This window comes from Crocuta crocuta, unplaced genomic scaffold (genome assembly GCF_008692635.1).
Source record: "Crocuta crocuta isolate KB4526 unplaced genomic scaffold, BGI_CrCroc_1.0 scaffold1, whole genome shotgun sequence".
Lineage (NCBI taxonomy): Eukaryota > Metazoa > Chordata > Mammalia > Carnivora > Hyaenidae > Crocuta > Crocuta crocuta.
Window position 1 is genome coordinate 1234447 of NW_027527930.1, and position 20328 is coordinate 1254774.

Sequence of the window (20328 nt, forward strand, 5' to 3'; positions counted from 1 at the left end):
GTTCTAGAAGAATGGAAATGCCAGAGGGAGTTTCTTCTGACTGGTGTGAGTGTTGCTCATCCTTTCTCAATGAAGTTCCCTCAATAGCTTGGCAGGGTCTTGGGGGTTGGGGAGATGGTATTTAGGGAAACGTACTTTTGAAAGACAGTGTTCAGCCTTCCTCCACCTGATGCACGCTGGGTGATGTTTGTTGAATGACTGAGCAATGGAGCAAAGGCTCGTTCTTCCCCGGAAAGTTGCATCTACAATGGAAAGCTAAAAGAGTTACAGTAGTAACAGCTTTCAGGGGAACTGGCAGACATGGAAAGGCTCAGAAAAATAGCCAGGTTGCAGGAGGCCCGATCACAAGCCTTATTTCTTCTCCGTGAGATCTGGGCTCTGGAGAAAATGTTCTCAGCAGCGAACAGGACAGACATGAGAAATGGCCAATTCCAAAACATTCTCTCCCCCTCCTTTCCCAGCTGTCTGCAAGAACGTGCAGAAATAGAGAAATAGTCCCACAACAAAGTGATTCCTTTTCATCCTAAGTAATTGATAGCAACCCTGGCTGGGCCCCCACCTGATAACTCAGGATCAAGATGTGTTTTGCCCTCTAGGGTTTGCTCAGGAAGATGACAGAGCTGGAAATAAAAAGTACACAGTCACCTATATTACCAGGTATCCCTTGACTGCGGGCAGGTATGGAGACCCATAGTTATCCGCCACAAAGGATCGGATGCTGGCTCTGGGCACTTTCTCCCATGCCTTCATCCTGTGTTCTGGGGAAGCCCATTTTTAAAAATTTATTTTATTTTTTATTTTTCTTTGCGTTTGTGCACACGAAAGCCTTCAAGCAGGGGAGGGGCAGAGGGAGAGAGAGAATCTTAAGCAGGCTCCACACTCAGCACAGAACCCATGTGAGGCTGGACCGCTCGACCATAATCTTCACTTGAGCCATCATCAAGACTCAGATGCCCAACTTGACCGAGCCACCCAGGCGTGCCAGGGAAACCCACTATAATGTTAGCCGAGACCTTCCTACTGCGTCCCCCAGTGAGAAATTCCACGCAGGGGGGGAAACAAGCAAAATAAAACAAAAGCTACCCTGGAAGGCCTGGAGACAGCCCGCGGCCCCTAGCAGCTGCTCAGCACCCCCGCCCCCGCCCCGAGCTAATTGCAGCCATGGACTCTGTCTCCTTGCACATTCAAAGGGCCACAGAGATGAGGTCTAGAAATCCAGCCGGTGTTTGACTGACATCTTCCGGGACGTGGACCCACCCCACCCCCAGTGCAAGACACGATGTGAGATTGCACAGACGTGCTCCCCTTTTCCTTTGATATGGAGCCTGCGTCTATACTGGGCTCTCGGCGTTTAAGAAAACAGTCAGCCCCGACTCGCCTCCTGGCCCTGCTGCTATTCATCTGCAACGTGCCGCTAACACAGTGTTGCCGCAGTTCTGAGTTGGTGTCGTGGGGGGGCAACGTGGTAGGGGTTCTTTCTTCTTCGGGTCTGATACATCCTTCCTTCCGCGGCTCCTTGCAATCAACCACCAGGAAAAGGAGGGACAGCGGGAGACTTCCAGAAATCCCTTTCCTCCCTTGCCTTCCCAAGTTGCCCGGTACTGACCCTGGGGACTTGCACCTGCCCCCCAGCGAAGGAACGGGTTTCTCCGCCGCACCCCTCCGAGGCGCCACCCCCGTGCTCACTTCCTCCTCTTCCGGCTTCCAGCCTCTACCCCCCACCAGCCTCCAGCCTCCCGTGGCTTCGCGGACACATTCCTGGTCTCAGGAAGAACGAGATGCAGCGGAGTTTTAGTGAGCTTTCAACGCTTCCGTCTACATCCCCAGGTGCCCCCAAACGCGCAGACTCCAGCAATTCTTTCCTTGGTATCATTTGTGAATCTAGAAGCATGAAGGTGGGTTCAAAGATAGCACTTCTTTCTGTTAATAATATTCAGGGGGAAAGTGCTCTTTATATCTTAAAACTGGTGTAAAATTGTGGGGTGTTTTATTTCTTTTTCTTTTTAATTTCTCTCTCTCTCTTTTTTTAATAGTTTATTGTCAAGTTGGTTTCCACCTAACACCCCATGCTCATCCCCACAAGTGCCTATGTTTTGTTTTTTAACATGCAGCCTCTCTATCTTCCTCTGGAGTCAAACTGTGTAAACCCCAAACTTGGAGCTTCTGCAGTTTATTAATACAACAGGAGGGGATCCCCCTCCCCAACTCACCCACTCACCACTGCTGCCAGCATTAAATTATGCGAGCGTTTTCTCTTTGCCAGCCCCTGCAGACTGAAAGCAAAGGCTGGCGGCCATTCTCAGGTCTCTGTGACATGCACGCCCTTACCTGCAGCCTGTGGCAGGGTGAGACCCCAAGCAAAGGCACTGGTATTTCGAAAAAGTTTGTATGTTTCTTTCTCTTTGCTTCTTTTATTGGAGGAATCATTAGGGCTGGAAGGCAGGTGCGCCCCGTGGTAGTTGGGGTCTTTTATGAGAGTACTTACGGTGCTCAGGCTTTTCATGGAATCAGCCCCCTCATTGCCAATTAATTTCACTCCGTTTCAGGGTCACAGATCATACCCCTAATCTTGGCGGTTGCCTCACCAGTGGGGCAAAAAAACGTATAGAGGGCCGGCGTAACCATCGCTTCTGTTGGAGAAAAACGACTCCAAGGGCATGTCCCACAAAAAGCAGAGCACGGTTAGAGGCAGGCATAATTGCAGTCACTAAATTAGCAGGGATCTCTCAGCCAGGGGCTAATCTAAGCCAGACTTCATGCAATGTCAGGCCACGAGTCCATCACAATTGCAATTAAAAAGAAAAGGGAAAAATCACCCTTGCTTCCCAAATGTTTATTTTTAACATAGCAGGTACTTAGTAATAATATGAGATACTAAGGCATCTGGAATAACCAAGAGAAGTAATTTGGGTTAACAATATTTGAAAGGCTAAAGGATTTTAAATGCATCTCCAGGACCAAGCCCTTTGCATGCTTCCTTCTCTCTCTTACATCAGCCATGTATCTTTTGCTACCTCTTGGTTCTTTTTTTTAATTTTTTATATTTTTTAAGTTTACTTATTTACTTTGAGAGAAACTGAGACAGCACGAACTGGGGAGGGGCAGAGAGAGAGAAAGAGAGAATCTCAAGCTGGCGCTGCACTGCCAGTACAGAGCCCAACACAGGGCTTGAACTCATGAAACTGTGAGATTGTGACCTGAGCCAAACCAAGAGTCGGACGCTTAACCAACTGAGCCACCACGGTGCCCCACTTGATTCTACCCAGTATCTTCAACCACTCATTGTCTCACTGTGTCTATTGCTTCATCTGGACCTCCGTTGCCTTCCATTACTTGGTTAACCTAGCCCTCCAAACCCCCCTGATGGGCCACAGACCTTGGACCCTCCCAGTTGAATCTCATCTTCTCTTTTAGGTTCGCCTAATGTCCATCAGGCCCCATGCTTCTAGACTGTTCCCTAACACAGAATCTTCAACGCTCACTTCCACATAAAGGCAGGAATCAAGTCTAGAAATCCAAAACAAATGTATTTTCTCAGTGGGAGGGTTAGGAGTGAATTTTTTCTTCTATGATGAACATGTACTAATTTTGCATTCTAATATATATATATACATATATATACATATTTATTTTTTGTTCAGTTTCAAAATCCAGTATACCAAACTTTGCTTCTCTTGACTTTTTAAACTTTTTTCACAATCCCGGATTCACTAGTGCAGTTTGTCTCTGAATGTGACCCTTGGGTTTTTTAAATCAAAGTGGTATCAGAGACTCGTGTTTCTACAGGTCAAATCATGTTGCAATATTCCCAAGAGTTCATTTCTATGGGTGAATGGGAAGTCTATTTTTCACAGTTTTCTTTTTGTTGGGAACCACTGCCTTGATAAAAATTTAGGCCTTTTCTTGGCTGATGCCTAGTAACCCTTCCGGCCATATTACAATGAGATTTTTAAAATTTGGCCAAGCATTGGCTCTACTGGGATTTCACCTTTTTAAATTTTGGAATGAGTAGGCTATCGGCAAGACCATGGACAACTTTTGATCAGACACAGAAACTCATTGTAATAGGATTTTTTTCTGTGTTAATTTAATGATTTAATAAAGACATTTGGCACATAAATAAGACTCTCGTAGACCAAGCATTTTTAACAATGAGAGGATTACGATCAGCCTATCGGGGACATTAGTAAAAGTGTCTTTTCTAGCTTTGGTAAAACTCTTCCATCTGTTTAGAGGTAAATTCATTATTCTTAACTAAAAACCCTCTTGAAATAGATGTGGTGAAAAATACTCTGCCCCTGTTATGAGACTTTCCAAACAAGCCTAAAATTGCTTAGAAACAAAAGGCAAGAGGAAAAAGAAAGGACCACGTCTCCAGATAATGAGGCCCTGCCTTTGTGTTTTATCTGCAGAACAGCACAGTTTGAAAAGTCTGGATCCCATTTCATTTGAACTGAACATAAATGTAGTGCCTGGAATTCTCCCAAATGAATAAATTCTTTGCCGATAATTTTTAAGTGAAGAAAGATCAACAGGATAGGGGCAAGAGGGAGGATTATAGGCTTCGGGGTGTGTGTGTGTGTGTGTGTGTGTGTGTGTGTTTGCTTTGAGCGAGACAGTTGGGATCATTCTGGACACGATTACTTCTTTTCTCTTTCTCTTTCTTTCTTTCTTTTATTCGTTCTTCTTTTTTTTTTCTTGACGTGCTATGCTGCATTCTGTCTTTCTTTGTTGGAAAACTCCAGTAGATTTATTTCCTCTAAAAGACCCCTGCTGACAATTTGCTGCTGTTAATTCCTTCTCAGTTTTCCTCTCCCATCCTGAGGAGAGCAGTGCGACGAACCTCCCTTCCTCACAGCAGCTTCTGATCTTTTTTCTCTGTTTCAGGAGGCTGGTTTCTCTCCCCTGGATGGTGGCCAAAATGACGCCAATTTATGGTGGGTAAGAATACGCCATGGACCATTTCTCTCTTTAATTTTCCTCCGTTTGGTGGGGTCTTGCTGAGCGCAGACTGCAGCTTCTGTACTGATGAAGGGCCAAAAAGCTGTAGGACCATTGCGTTCACTCTCAGGCCCAAGGTCACCAAAGGAAGAACTGAATAATTTGTTTATATAAATCTCTCCGCCGATCCTTGAAAAGTCTTGCAATGAACACAATTCTCTTTTGGGCTTAATGGTCTCATGAAGCGTCTTTGTTTGAAAAATGAAAAAGAAACAGTGTCGAGTCTCCTCCTTTGACCACTGGAAGAAAGGTAGAGAAAAAGGGAAAAAAAATTAACAAAGAGAGGACACACGTCCCTCCTCCTTCCTTTCCTTCCCCTCTCCCCATCCACAGGCAAAATCTAATAAAGATGATTAAATTACATGTCTTTCCTCCCATTGAAATCCACTGCACACTATTCAAATATTAGAACTCAGGAAATAAGTCAGGACAAGGTCCCTCATGAAACCTTAGAAGGCAGCACAGGGGTCTGAGCTGGAGGTCTGCCTGGCTGGGCGGCTCTAATTAAGAAATCACCCCGCTGAGCAGAACTTAATCTAAATAAAATATAAAAAGGAATTCAGTGAAAACCATTACCTCCTCCCCACACACCTCACATCCAGAGCCTCCAGACTCTCCCTGCCAGTACTGGAGAGTTCTCTGTTGTTCTGTGTGCCCTCGGCACCCCCCTCTCAAAGAGGAAGCTGGGTCTTGTGCCTGCCTTTTGCTGTTTGGCCTTTCGCAGGGCCACGGCAGGTTTGGTCAGTGTTGTTTTGGTTGGGGGGGAATAGGAGATGGGGTCTGATCACAGATTGACTTAAGAGCTGGGTATCTGGCCAACTTCCCCGCATTTTTGCAGTGAACTGCCAACCCGCAGCCTCTCCATAGGTGGCTGAGCTCTTCTAGCCTATCCATCAGCTGCTTTCGATGGAGTGGCCACGTGATCGCAAAGACCAAGTCTGTTTCACTTGGTTTTGGTCAATATCTTTGTGCTAGGGAGTCCTTTAAACTATACTGAGTCAGCCTCAGCCCTCTGCCCCGTCCAGGTCCTGGGCCGTCCCTCCAATGGTGAGTGGCTTTTATTTAGCCTTATATCCGTCTACACTCCATAGAAACCTACTTTGTTTTCTCACTGTTGACCCCTAAAACTATATTATTGTCTCTTATACATATGTGGCTTTGCACAGGCTGCCATGTCTGCCCCCCAGGGTGATTCTTAAACAGTTAAAAACCTGTTCTAAGAATGGGACCCTCTCCCTAGTGGGGAAGAAACACACATATAAACACAGGTTTAGCAAACAATTTTAGAGGTACCTTAAACCCTCTAAGGATTCCATGGTCATCAATTTAAGGAAATTGAAAGAGATAGTCCTTTCTCGCTTCTCTCTACTGGCAGGCACTCCAAGATTCTCTCTTTTGACCAAACTTGAGTCAGGCTTTTCTGAGTCCCCTTTCTGACCCAGCCCCAACCTTGGGCTCTGTCCTTGGGTTGTTCAGTCTAGTTTCAGCAGGAATCCTGCTGGATCAGTTTTGCAAAAATCCCCCACTCTGAATATCTGATCAAATTCCTCATCCTGCACCCTGGGTGTCTTATCGCCCTGGCCAGTCTTGAGCAAAAATCCTGTTGGGTTGGTTTAGCCAGAATCCCCCAGTCTTGCTATTTCCTCCTAGTACTTTCCCACCAAGGGACCCCACCCTGCCCCGTGGCTATACATCTCTGTTAGCCCTTGTTGTATTCAAGGTTGGGTCCCCTCTATCTCCCTTTCTGTAAAATCCACATTGCAGCAGCCTCTTTTGGGTAAAGTCTTCCTGAACCATCTTTAACAAGCGCCATGAATAATTTTCTCCCTAACACCTCCCATTTCAGGAAAACTCTTACTTATTCTCAAGGAGACCTCCACGAAGCCTGTCATCACCAACCCAGAAGCAGTTATGAACAGAATTCACGCCTGCGTGCTCCTGATGACCCTGGTATGTATGTCTAGAATATCATGTATCATAAGGCAGTTAATTATTTGTTTGCATGTCCATCCTTCTCCGAATCAAGAGTAGGCAAACTTCCTCTTAAAGAGGCAGACTGTAAATATTTTAGGCTTTCTGAGTCATATGGTCTCAACTCTGCAAAAGCAGCCATAGATAATATGTAAATAAACGGGCATGGTTGTGTCCCAACAAAGCTTTATAGGTACTACAATTTGAGTTTCATACCATTTTCACGTGCCACAAAATATTATTCTTCTGTTGTTTGTCCTTTCAAACATTAAGAAATATATAAACCATTTTTATTTCATGAGCTATACAAGAACAATTAAGGGGAGGGGCAGATTTGATCCACAGGATGTGGTTTGTTGAGCCCTTGTCTGTACTGAGGAGAGACCCTCAAAAGTAAACCTTACTTCTGAGTCCCATGATCTAGTCTTGATTACCTCATTTCTGAGCCCTGTGGTCTAGATCTTGATTACTTCAAAGGTAATTCATCTTTTTTTTAAGTTTTCTTTAAAGTTATTTACTTATTTTGAGATTGAGGGGGGTAAGAGCAGAGAGAGGGAGAGAGAGAATCCCAAGCAGGTTCTGCACTGTCAGTGCAGAGCCTGAAGCGGGGCTCCATCTCATGAACTGAGCCAAAACCAAGAGTCAAACACTTAACTGACTGAGCCCCGCATCAGGCTCTGCACTGACTAAGGTAATTCATCTTTGAGTTTCACTATCTAGCATTAACTAATGCATAAATAAGTGAATAAATAAGCAACTAAATGACCAAGGGACTACAAAACTTTCCTTGAGATAGTTGTTGAATAGAACAACTATAAATATGGCTTTCGGGACCCTGTGGAGGTGCCTTGTTTCCTCATGATTAGGGATATTACACCTTAAGTGGTTAGCTACTAAGTCTCCAGTCACAAATTCTGCAAGTCAAGGATCATTCCACAAATCCCTGAGTAGATGCCAACACCTAGAGCGGCCCAGTGTAGTGAGAAAATACCTCCGTTTGGAGAGAAGATTTCTTCCACCACTCCCTGCTTTGACAGAATCATGGCTTCTTTGAGCCTCTCTTTAATAATCTCTTAACCTTTATGTAGTATGTGGCTTCTGACATAGCTCCCAGTGATCTTCCCTGCTGGTCTTCAAGCCCTCATGTAATCCTTTTTTTGAGTGTGGGCTAGACCTGAGGACCCAATTCTAATCAATTGAATACACAAAAGTGGTGGGTTGTCATTGCTAAAATTGGTTTATATAAGATGGTAACTTTGGTTTTGTGAGCAGAATTTCTATCCTTCTCAGCTTGCATACTTTGATGGCAAACTGCCATGGTAGAGAAGCCCATGTGGCAAGGAACTAAGGGTGGCCTTTAGTCCACAGTTGGTGAGGAATTGAGACCCTTAGGGAACCATCAGGGAACTGAACCCTTCCCAACAACGCCATTAAGGAACTAATAAATGAATCTTCCTATAGTTGAGTCTTCAGAAAGAACCAGAGACCCTAAACCAACACTTTCTACTCTTATAAGGAAACTTGAAGCAAAGGATCCAGCTAAACCATGCCCTTATTCCTGACTTACATAAACTGTGCAGTGATAAATGTGGATTATCTCAAGCCACTAAGTTTTGGGGTAATTTGTTACTCAGTGATAGATAACTAATACATTTACTTATATGATAATTGGATATATATTTATTTATTCTCCCTGCCAAAATGTGCAGTTCCTCCAGGGCAGGACTTCAGTTGCATCATACTCATCTTGCCCAATAAAACAAGTTTACAAATGTTTGTTAAATTGACCTATAGTTTGGGCTTCATTGAATTCAGTCAATTTAAACAACAATAGTAATATTGAAATATGTATCAGTGATAGTACAGAGTAGGCAGCTGGTTAGGGCAGAAAGTTTTTGAAAATCATGAGAAAAAAATATTTGAATTTGTACCTTATTGTTACCAGTTTACAGCTTAGACTTAGACTTTTGGGTGGAGGGGGTTTAGTTCATTTTCAGGAAAAGTCTTCAAAATGGGTACTTCCTGACTACACAAAAGAGATCTTTGCCCTCATTGACCCGACCATAACAACCTGTCCACTGGACAGTCGGTCTACGTATTTAGACTTATTTAGGCAATTATTCCCCATTCCCTTGTTCTGTTTTTTACATTAGCCATGAGAAATACTATAAAGAGAGAGGAAAAGATGGAAATAGCAGGAACTGAGAAAAAGTTGGAAAAGTGGAAAGGAGGAAAGAGGAATGAGCAGCAGGAAGAGAAATGGCCAGAACACTCAAGCCAGAGGCAGAGAACTGAGTCAAAAGAAAATGTCTCATTTTCCTGACTCTGATCATAAATATTTTGACATGGAACTTAGCATTTAACAAAAGGGAAAGAGTGAAAAGCAGAAGACACTCCAAGACAACTTGGAAGTGTTGGGACCCAACACTCTTGGAAGTCCATGACCTAATTCTGTGCAAGGTTGCAGAAGAAAGATGACCTTTCTTGTCTGAGTGTCATAGCACCCGGGCCTCTGTCTTCTCAAAAGACATGCCACTATCAGAGGCTAGGAGTAGAGCATCGGGGATGTGGGGCAAGAGTCTGGACACTATGCTTGAAAATGTATTTTAGTTTTATTTTAATTTTATTTTTTGTTCATTTATTTATTTCACAGACAGAGAGAAAGAGGGGGAGAGAGAGAATTCCAGAAAGGTTTGATCTCATGACTTGAGATCATGACCTGAGCTAAAATCGACTTGGATGTTTAAGCAACTGAGCCACCAAGGTACCCCAAAAACGTATTTTTAAATCATTGTAGATTCTCGTTCTCTGTCTTACTGGTTGCTTACCTTTGCAGTTAAGTCAACTTTTCATGACTTTTTGTAGACATTAAATAATATCTTCTCCCCCCTCCCCCATCAACAACTGTCAGCCAATCTCCTCCCAGAATGAGATGGGAGTTGAGTCAGCATGAGCTGGAAAACTTTCATGCTGACATGTGAGGGAGCCAATTCCCAGCCACGGAACAAACCGAAGTTTTCTGCAGTTATCAAAGGACCAAATAGGTCTCAAAAAAGAAACCTAAAAATGTATGTTCAAAGGTCAAAACAATTTGAGCTACTTTAAGCTCAAATGTTTTCCTCTGTAAAGTGGGGACCATAATAATAATATGTGTCTAATAGGGTAGTTCTGAAAGTTAAATATATGTAAAAGCCTCAGTCTGCTGCAAGGTTACTGAACTCTTGGCATTTCGGATGGGATTATTCTTTATTGTGGGGGGCTTTCCTCTGCATCATAGAATGTCTAGCAAAATCCTGGCTTCTACCAGATAGATGCCAGTAGCACCCCACCACATGCCACCACCCCTTCCTCACGACAGTCAAAAATGTCCCCAGACATTTCCAGATAGAAATGCAGGGAGTGTGTAAATCACCCCTGGTGGAGAACTGTTATGCTAGTGTTTGGCAAATTGTGATTGTTCCATAAATATTAGGTGGTATTTTTATTATCATTAAAATCATTACCAACAACGGCATCACCTGGCCATGGTAACAGCTCCTCTCTCTCAATGAATTTTTTGAATCGTTATTGTATTTCTCCCTTCAAAAGAAAGGGCTGAGAAGAGGCAAAGCTATGAAGTTGGTAACAATCCAGAAGTAAAACCTACTATCTCCTATGAAGTCTCTTTTCCTAGAAGGAAGAAGGGCCGCCATTTTCTGATGCTCCAACCAGGTATATTCCTTAGCCACACAGTTTGCGAGACACTACAGATTCTTCCGTTGGCATAAATATCTCAGTTGTAGGCTCTACTGGTACAATTGGTTCTTAAAGTAGATCTTGGAGGTTTCCAAAAGAACCATAAGAAAGGAAGGAAATAGATGTTCAAGAAGAACCACCCAACAGAAGCGACTCCCTTTGCTGTTTTTGTGGTTTTGTGCTTATTTGGGTTCACAAGTGTGTTTTTTTGCCCAAATTGTTGTTGCAAATTCTAACAGTTTGCTTTAGGTGTTTTGATACCACACTGTTTTGAAGGTACAAATGTTTTTCATGGCATGTCTTGTGTTAAGTGTACAAACTGAGAGGTGAATGTTGGTGACTGAATGGAGTGCACTATTCCTCAAAGTTTTAACCAAACAGATGCTAATAGCACAGGAAAGTGCAAAAANTAGGACATTTTTTCCACCTTCTATTTTTATGTTTAGAATTCATGCATACTTTACTCTCTATGCTAATTTGTTTTTTCATTTGTTTCAAGGAAAATTTTGTAAACAGTGTCTCAACATTGGGCCCTTTTTATCCGGTGACTTTTACTACTTCCTTTTTTATTTTTTAAATTATTTTTTAAAAAATGTTTATTTATTTATTTATTTTGAGAGAGAGCATGCAAGAGAGAGAGTGCATGGGAGGAGCAGAGAGAGGGAGAAAGAGAATTCCAAGCAGGCTTTGTGCTGTCAGCACAGAACCTGACCCAGGCCTAGATCTATGACCTGAACCAAAATCAAGAGTAGGATGCTTAACCGACTGAGCCACCCAGGTGCTGCCCCCTTACTTCCCTTTTCAAGCACACATGATGCACTACAAAGGAAAGACAATGGCTTCGGAATCAGGTGAGCCTACTCCAAAATTTGTTTTAATAATAATAATTAAAAAATCCTCAGCCTCGCAAAGATCTGAGTAGATCCTACGTGGATTCTTTCCTCATTATTCTTCCCCTTCCTTTTTTTTTTTAATTTTTTAGCATTTATTCAGTTTTGAGAGACAGAGAATGAGTGGGGAAGGGGCAGAGAGAGAGGGAGACACAGAATCTGAAAGAGGCTGAGCCATCAGCACAGAGCCTGATGCGGGGCTCGAACCCACAAACTGTGAAATCATGACCTGAGCTGAAGTCAGATGCTTAACCGACTGAGCCACCCAGATGCCCCTATTCTTCCCCTTCCTTACCATGCAGCTTTGTTCTTCCTGTCTCATTAAGTGAATCTTTTTGCCCCCTTCCCACCACCCATCACCTGGCTGACTTCCTCACTTCCCTCTACGTTCTGCTCAGACATCTTCCCCTCCTGGAGCTCTGTCTCTCTGTGCCCTGCAAGTTCTTCAAATACTATCTTGAATCTATGCACCTGTGAGGACTTCACGGATGAATTACACTCATGCCAGCCCCCCTTCTTGCAGGCTCAACATGCCTCATCAGCTGAAGACCTCAACACAGAGAAATGCTTTTTAAAAATATTTATTTCAACATCAACCTTTCTTCCCTCTTATTTTAAATTGTTGTAATATTTTAAAATCTAAAAATGACTGGGGAAGAGCAACGTCTGTCTGAATCTAATGAATGTCCTTGCATGTTCCAAATAACATACTTCCTAGTAAATGATAGATTCATATTTATGTTTTACAATAAAAATATAAACAAGAGCTGCTTACAGTGTCTCCTCAAACCCTAATTATAAGCAACTTGAGGACAGAAACTTACTCATGTTTCACTACAGTTGAACTCAGAGGTTTAGACATTTAAGACCTTCAAAAAATGTATGTTGAATGAACATAAGAATGATTGCATGATTGTGCTTTTCTAGATCATTTCTGTGAGCTTTAGCTGATCTTCATATTTTGGCAAGAGCACATATTTATGATGCCTTCCGGCCCCCATGCTTGTACAGCCTGTGTATCGTCTTCCAGTTGATGCTAGTTCTAGGGCCAATCATTGAGCCCCCCTTGTTCACACTTGACCTCATCCATACTGTCCAGGGCACTAAGCAAAGGGCTATGCCCATACTGGGCAATTTGGAAATGGAATGGAATGAATGTCATTTGCTGTATAATACAAAGAACATAGGCCAAAGAGCTTGGGGGGAAAGTAATCACTAATAGTATATAAGAGCCATCTTGCCCCCCAAAATATATACAAGGTTAGATGAAATGTTCATAGAGGGAGTGAAAATCGTCTGATGAACAGTGGTGGGCAAGTCTGGGGGTGAGGGAAGCAGGACCTAGACCACCAGTTGAACAAATACTGCCACCTCAGTTTGCTTTCTGGAGTGTTGGGTCGATGTCTTCTGGAGTAAGTTGGGAGCATGACATTTTTTTCTAGGTGTCCGTGCTTCACCAGCTGCTCTCTCCAGGCAGAGAGAAGGTCTGCCTATTAGGAGGAGAGTGTGCTTGCCAGGTGGTCAAGCACTGAATGAAAAATCATAACTTGTGTTAATAATGGGGTGGCCATAGGCCAGTGCTGCTGGCATTGCTATCTTATTGCTGGCATTTCACTTATAGTTGCTATCAAAAGAAAGACAAGCCAGCAGTCACCAAAATTGTAAGTGATAACATTAACTGAAGGCAAAGGGTGCTGGTTGATAGAAGAAATAGTGGGAACTGGAATCAGAGTGGGAACCTAGGTAGTAATCGATAGAACCTGGACATATGATGTTGCCTAGATTTAAGTCAAATACCTTTGGGGGCTTTGAGCACTTTCTCACTGCTCACTTCCAACTAGGACATTAGAAAGTAACACGGAGAGCTTGTATGCTGGGCATTACCTTTACAGGAGCAAGAGGTCACATGGAGAATTGTTTCATGGACCCTTTGGACTCACTCTTCACAGCCCCAAGTCATTGTCCTGTGAGTCAGCTGGAAACCATGTTTAACGGTCTCCGTCTTTTGATCAGTTAAAAGCACAAACTCCCCATTTGACAGAAACCATCCAGGTATGGAGAGAAGATAGTAGTGTTGGGGAGAGGCATTCGTTACATACATTGACTGAAGAGTTATGAGACTATATATCATCTGCATCTAAATAAAACTAAGTTACAAATGCATGATAAATGGCTGGAAAATCTTCAGGTGGATCTTTCAATCCAGGCGCGACCAATTTTTCCGGGAAGAGTGAAGCTGCAATTAGATAGAAAAAGATCCCAAGGGAGAAAAATCCTCCCATTAGTGAGACTTAGTGTCATGCGAGATACAGCACAGGAAGTGTTCCAGGCTGACCTTGTTTGGGGCCAAGGTCAAGATACTCAACCTGACATACATAAAGCAGGTCTAATGGCACCTACCACATGGTGTTGTAAAGGTCAAATGACATAATGTATGCAAAATGCTTCATCCATGGCCTGGTACACAGTCAGCATATAACAAATGCTTGATCCATGGGAAAATCCAATGTCCAACCACACTCCTAACTTCAGACGCACATTTGGACTCAATTTCCACTACTGGTTCTGATAGAAAACTGCTAACCAACATGGCCAGACCTGCCGAAAGCCAATGGAACTTTCCTGCAAAGCCAAGCTACTGCTCACGGGAAATGATGAGCTGTGTCTTCACCACACGAGTCTACACAATGTGGAGAATGCTTCCCATAGGACTCTTAACCAACTGGGATTTACCTGTTGCATATTTCGACCACTGGAGTTTCTTCCTTCGCTTATAATAACTGTCCACTCCGTAGCTGGGGGCCAGTGGGCTAAGAAACAGAAGGCGGTTGGTGTCAGCCTCCTGTGCTGCCAAGTGGAGATATTTTTCTCAGGTTTCTGGGTGGGTTTTTAAGCCAACAACCTTGAAAGGGAAGCAGAGCCAGCATGCCACAGGCATCTGGGACACAAGGCCTACACAGTATTTTTGAAAAGTCAGTATCGCTCCCTGACGATAAAGGGGCATTCACTGTGGGCAAAGCCACTCCACAGGAGTGGGTGGAGTTGGGGCCACCAGGCAGGCCTCGGACTGAGTTAGCAGCCAATTTTCTTTTTCCATCATCTCTAGAGTTGAGTAGGTGCCAGTACAGCTAAAAGCTTTTGGAGACACCCATAGACACAGATAGTGAGCCCCCCATTCCCCCAACTCCCGTCTTTTCCATGGAACTTAGCAGCAGCTACCAGGGGCGTCATCACAGAGCGTTAATTTTTTCCTTTGCCTGGTTTCCCACATTCTGTGACCACCTCAGAGTGTGCCAGGGAAAATAGTGAGAGCCTAGGTAAACGAAGGGGAACCCAGTATTCACCAGTCTGTCCTTAAAATAGCCAGCGGAACGCCCCCATCCCAGAGAGTACACAGGCGGCGGCTGTTAACTAGTGTGCTCCGAGCACCCGCCCACCCCACCCCACCAGCTCACCCTGATTCCCGTGAAAGCCTATCTCAGAGAGAGGATGAAGAAGTAGCCAGATTACTTGGCTGTCTCGTTCCCTTTGGGCCCCGTGACTTGGGTGAATACTAATGAGCACATAGTGACCTGATGCAAACCAGCGCACCCAGTGGGCAGGGTGGAGACCTTGGTCGAACAGACGTCTGGGGTGGTGGACGGTTGGGCAGAGCAAGTGGGGAGAGCCAAGAGGAAGAGTGCTCCTGGAGGAGAGTGAAGGCCTTGGGAGCTACAGGACACACCCCAGGGTTGGGCACACGGGCAGAAAGAAAAATGTCTCCATGCCGGACAGCCTGGGACATAGCTCTACAACTTGCTGCTGTGTGGCAAAGCTGTGTATTCTGGAAGGTGTGCATGCAGCGGGGAGGGGCCCACCACGGAGGGAAGAAAACAAGGAAGTAGGGGAGAAGAGACTGCATGGGGTGAGAATAAGGGAGCGTGTCCAGCGTACGCATGAGCCGTGGCTTTTCGATGTTTTCTAGGTGCTCTCCATGCAGTTGACAGATTTAGCAGAATGTCCAGTTAAATTTGAGTTTTAGATAAACAATCAATAATTCTTAGTATAAATATGTTCCACACAATATTTGAGGCATACTTATACTAAAAAAATATGTGGTGTTTATTTGGAATTCAGGCGTAACCGGGTGTTCCGTATTTTATTGGCAACCCTAGCACCCTCTCAACTAGGAGGAAGATGATGGTCAAGGGCAGAGTTTGTTTCTGCCATATCCTCTCTGCAAAACCTAATGCCATCCACAGTTGCTTTGCTGTGTCATGTCATACAGAAGGCACACTCTGCAATCTGACTGTCCTGACTTCACCTATTATTAGCCATGTGATCTTTGGCAAGTAACCTACTCACTGTTTCCTCAATTTTCTCATCTGCTAAATGGCTAAAATGGTAGGTGCCTGACTTAGAGGGTTGTTATAAGCCCTCAGTAAAACCTCTACTGTGTGCTGAGCTCATAGAAAGTACTCAATAAGTGTTAGCTATTACTATTGGACAATAAGGGAATGTGATAGAAAAAAAAAATCTCACAGGTGTCAGAGACCCACCTGAGCTGCCCATTGGGTTTCTTCAACCAGATTTGTCAGATTGAGAGAGACTTTATCTTTCTGGATTCCTTTTCCTTAAGGTTCCAATATTTCTTCAGATTCTAAAACCCCACAATTTAAATAGATTGGATGGGAACCAAATAGAATAACAACCATGTCAATAAAAATGTATAAGGGAGTTAAAAACTAGAAGCATGACAGGGGATGTTTCATTGGTCCAATAGAAGAGTCTGTCCCCACATGCAACACTGGCCTTCTCAAGGCTCTGATTGTAGGAAGGCTGAGTTCCAGAGACTGAGGCAAAAGACAATCTGTGTGGGAGCAGAGTATTGCTGCCTCAACTCAGATTTATACCAAAAGGATCCTAGTATAAGGCCAAGAGGGAGAGCCTTCCCAGTAGGCAGCCAATCCAGTTGCAGTAAATAAATCCATGTCAGCCCAGTGCCAACACGTCAGAGAAACTGTGGTCCCCACTATCCACAATGTCTTTTGTAGCCTAGCGGTAGTTTTCAGTGATCTACAACATTTCAACATAATTTCAAATCTCACTGGTGACCTTTATAGCTATTTCTCACCACCGCTGGGAAATTATCACTTAGTCACGAAGCAAATATTTGTCCCTCTCATGTAATTCTGAGGAGAGGATGGTCACCGAGAGACCAGTGCTAGGCAGACATCCTCACAGAGGTGGTTTCCTTCCACAGGGCTCTTTCCTGTTGCAGGGAATGGTGGGGATGGACGCAAAGAGGGCCCACTGGTAGCACTACTGACAACATGGATTCACAGAACATTGGGTTCAAGAGTCTTTGGAGAATGATACAGTGAAGAGAAGAAACAGTCCCCTCCCCCAGAATATTCACAGTGTCCCTGGGAGGCAAAATCTTTGCTTGAGGTAGCAATGACTTCAAAGAAGTCAGTCTTTTAGCACCTGAACATAATATACATAATATACAGGTGCAAAAAAAAAAAAAAAATAGAAGGCTGAGGAGTGCATTTGTGTTCAATTGACAAAGAATGAGCCAAGTGGGCCTAACCAAGAAGTGCGCTTTCAGTGGGAATACGGATAGTTGGGGAAGAAGGTGAGAGTCTTGAAAGAAGAAAGAATGTTCTAGGCAAAGATGGAAAGGTTTCCAGAGCATGCCAGGAAATGGGCATGAATGGGAGCCTAGTAAAGGAATGGGACTGGAGACAGTTGAAGTCTTCAGGATGTGGATTGGCTGGGCTCTACACTCATTAATTAGCTCACAGGTCATGTCGCACCTAGATAATTGGATTATCTACTGTTTTCCCTACTGTGCTGTAATTTAAGGAGATCTGTGGAAGCATTGAGTGGTCCACCAGTTTAAAAACATTTCTTCCACCAACTTGAAATGCTGCCCACCAAATCATGTTGATTAGATATCACTGGGGGCATATAAATTCATCCACTATCTGTGAAGGCGGAATGGCAAAAGCTCGAGAAATTACCAATCACTTTCTCTTCAAGCAGCAACTCAACTTTTGGGAATTTATCCTGAAGATACACTTAATGTGTACCGGATTTTTTTTCAGCATTGCTTACAAAACCAAAACATTTGAAGCAACCTCCATGCCCATTGCAAGGGGACTAGTTAAATCAGTTACAGTATCAATACATCCACAGAATCAATGCAAATTAATAAACATGTGGAAGTTCTCAACTAATAATGGAGCCATCTCTAAACTACATTGTTTTAAAAAAAAGAAAGTCAAGGCACAGCAAAACCTGTAAAGTAGGCTGCCCTGTTGTTAAGAATGAAAGGGGCCTCAAAGAGGTAGAACATAACTCTAGCCCCGTTGAGTATGGGATGCGTTTGGTGACTTTCTTTCAAAGAATACAGAGGGAGAGGGAATATGGAGGGAGAGGAAGCAACTTTACAACAGAGAAACCTGGCAAACGCTACCTTGCTCAGGAGATCAAGGATCACATCACCAGTGACCAGTCATGTGGATGCCATGTACACATGATGCAATGATGGAAACGCACGTCACCACTTAGGTCATCCTCCCCCAAACCCATAACCCCTGGGTTAGCATGGGAAAAACACTAATCTGACTCAAATTAAGGAGCATCCAATCCTCTCCCACACACACACAAACTGTCAAGATCATCAAAACAAGGGAAGTCTGAGAAATCGTCACCGACTAGAAGGGCTCAAAAGAGATGACAACTAAATTTAAGGTAGTGTCCTGGATGAGAGTCTCTAGAACAGAGAAGGGACTTTGGAATGAAACTAGTAAAAATCTGGTACACTCTGAAATGTAGTTAATGGTAATGTCCTTACCTGTGACAAATGTACATAATAACATAAGAAGTGCCTGGGTGGCTCAGTAGGTTAAGCATCTGACTTCGGCTTAGGTCACAATCTTGTGGTTTGTGGGTTCGAGCCCCAAGTCAGGTTCCATGCAGACAGCTCGGAGCATGGAGCCTGCTTCGGATTCTGTGTCTCCCTCTCTCTTTCTCCTTCCCCATTCATTCTCTCTCTCTCTCTCTCTCTCTCTCTCTCTCTCGCTCTCGCTCTCGCTCTCGCTCTCTCTTTCAAATAAATAAACATTAAAAACAAAGATGTTAAGGAAAGGGAGACTGGGTGATGGTACATATAGGAACTCAGTAATATCTCTGCAACTTGTCTTTAAACTTAAAACTTTTCTAAAACCATTCATTACAAATTTTTTAAAAGGTAGAGATAATATATTTTGCTCACATATGCACAAAACGTCTGTGGACAAAAATAGGCCATAAAGTAGCAATTTCCGTTGCCTGCAGAGAAGGATCTGAGTTACTGGAGGAGAAGATTTCACTACATGCACATGTATACTTTGACTTAGAGGTCATGCAACTTTATTACCTCTTTTAAGATAATGACATTTATGTTTTATAAAAATAAAACAAATTTTAATCCGTATTAAGTTTGTTTCTAAAAGATGCCTTCGTTTTGAAATTCATTTTTTTTTTTAATAAATACATTAAATCAGTAGCCCCCAAGCGACTTGTTGATTTGGATTATTCCTCATAGTAATAAGTTTCATGGCCCAAAAGTGCAAGACTCCAAGGAGAATGGTCTGGAGACGTGGGAGTTTTGAGGGCAAAAAGAACATTGGGTAATGGTCTGAATATACGGTATTGCTTAAGAAGATGCTGAGCGCCCAAGTGACAAAATGAAGGCACAGGCACCAGAGGATGGCGGGAAAAGGAGAGATAAGATGCCCGGAGGAAGTGACTCATTGTCCTAAAGACTAAATTTGCTGGCATAAAATATATATGAGATTAGCTCTCCTTCTGCTTCCCGATAGACTGTGTCTTACGTCTTCCCAGTTCTGGAATAAGCCTTCCTCTGCTTTTTGACCCTTAATCAAGAAAAATGTACTAGACAGTTGGGTGTCTGAGGGACACTCTGGACCCTTCGAGAGCTGACTCTGGAGTCATTCTTTTTGCCCTTCTCATCGCCCTCCTGTTTCAGCCACCACTTGGCAAAAGTCAACGGGAGTGCAGTGAATTCAAATATGACTTCGTGAGAGAAACCGAGCTGTTCAGGTCGTGCCTGAAGCCCGCGAGAAAAGGCAGGGATTAGCGGGTCACTGAGCCAGCTGGAGGCAGGGTGCCAGAAGGACACCCACCAGGAGAGGCAGGGAAATGGTTAATAACTCAAGGTGACACATTAAGCCAGCTACTCAGGGGCTGGAGCTTGGCTGATTGTGAAGTCAAAACAGAACTGTCGGAAACTGGGAAGGTGCTGTCGCTTTTACTGTATTTTCCACACGTATTTTTATTTTTTATTTTTTTAATTTGGAAATGTTCGTGGGGAGCTGGAACACCCGGGCTGGAGAGCTCCCGGGGTCTGAGAAGGAAGAAAGTGTCTCTGCTTGGATCTCAATCCAGGTCAGACCAGCAGTTCCCAGGGGCATCCCCCAGGGGCATCCTAGCGGCAGTTAGGTGGCCTCCCGCTGCCAGCCCCCATCGTCGGCACCCCCCTACCTCCCCACCCCCGTCCTGTGGAAACATGCTCACCTCCTCTCCTTTTCACTGCCCTCTGGTGCCAACGTGCAACCTCCCGCCAAATTACCCGAACAGCGTGCTCCATCCACCAGCCACACCAGCCTCCTTGTTACTAAACCCAGCACTTGCTTAACAGGGAGCAGATGGAGAGGCGCGCAACACCCCCCAAGTGGGCATT

General features: G+C 44.0%; 1 protein-coding gene across 3 annotated transcripts in view; it reads left to right on the top strand.

Annotated features, from left to right (window-relative positions):
• Nucleotides 1-1477: 1477 nt before the first annotated feature.
• LOC144219855 (uncharacterized) overlaps nucleotides 1478-20328 on the top strand; it is a 43489-nt gene continuing 24638 nt past the window's right edge. Inside the window, exons 1-5 of one of the 3 annotated variants that reach the window (XR_013331521.1) lie at nucleotides 1478-1895; nucleotides 4888-4937; nucleotides 6848-6951; nucleotides 9626-9736; nucleotides 12121-12292. Coding sequence is in view for 1 of the 3 variants with exons in the window: in XM_077749947.1 (XP_077606073.1) it covers nucleotides 1779-1895; nucleotides 4888-4937; nucleotides 6848-6951; nucleotides 9626-9669 (315 nt within the window). In the remaining 2 variants the exon portion in view is untranslated. Of the gene's footprint in view, nucleotides 1896-4887; nucleotides 4938-6847; nucleotides 6952-9625; nucleotides 11117-12120; nucleotides 12293-20328 lie in introns of those variants that run through there. The other 2 variants (XR_013331522.1, XM_077749947.1) reach the window with 2 other exon arrangements.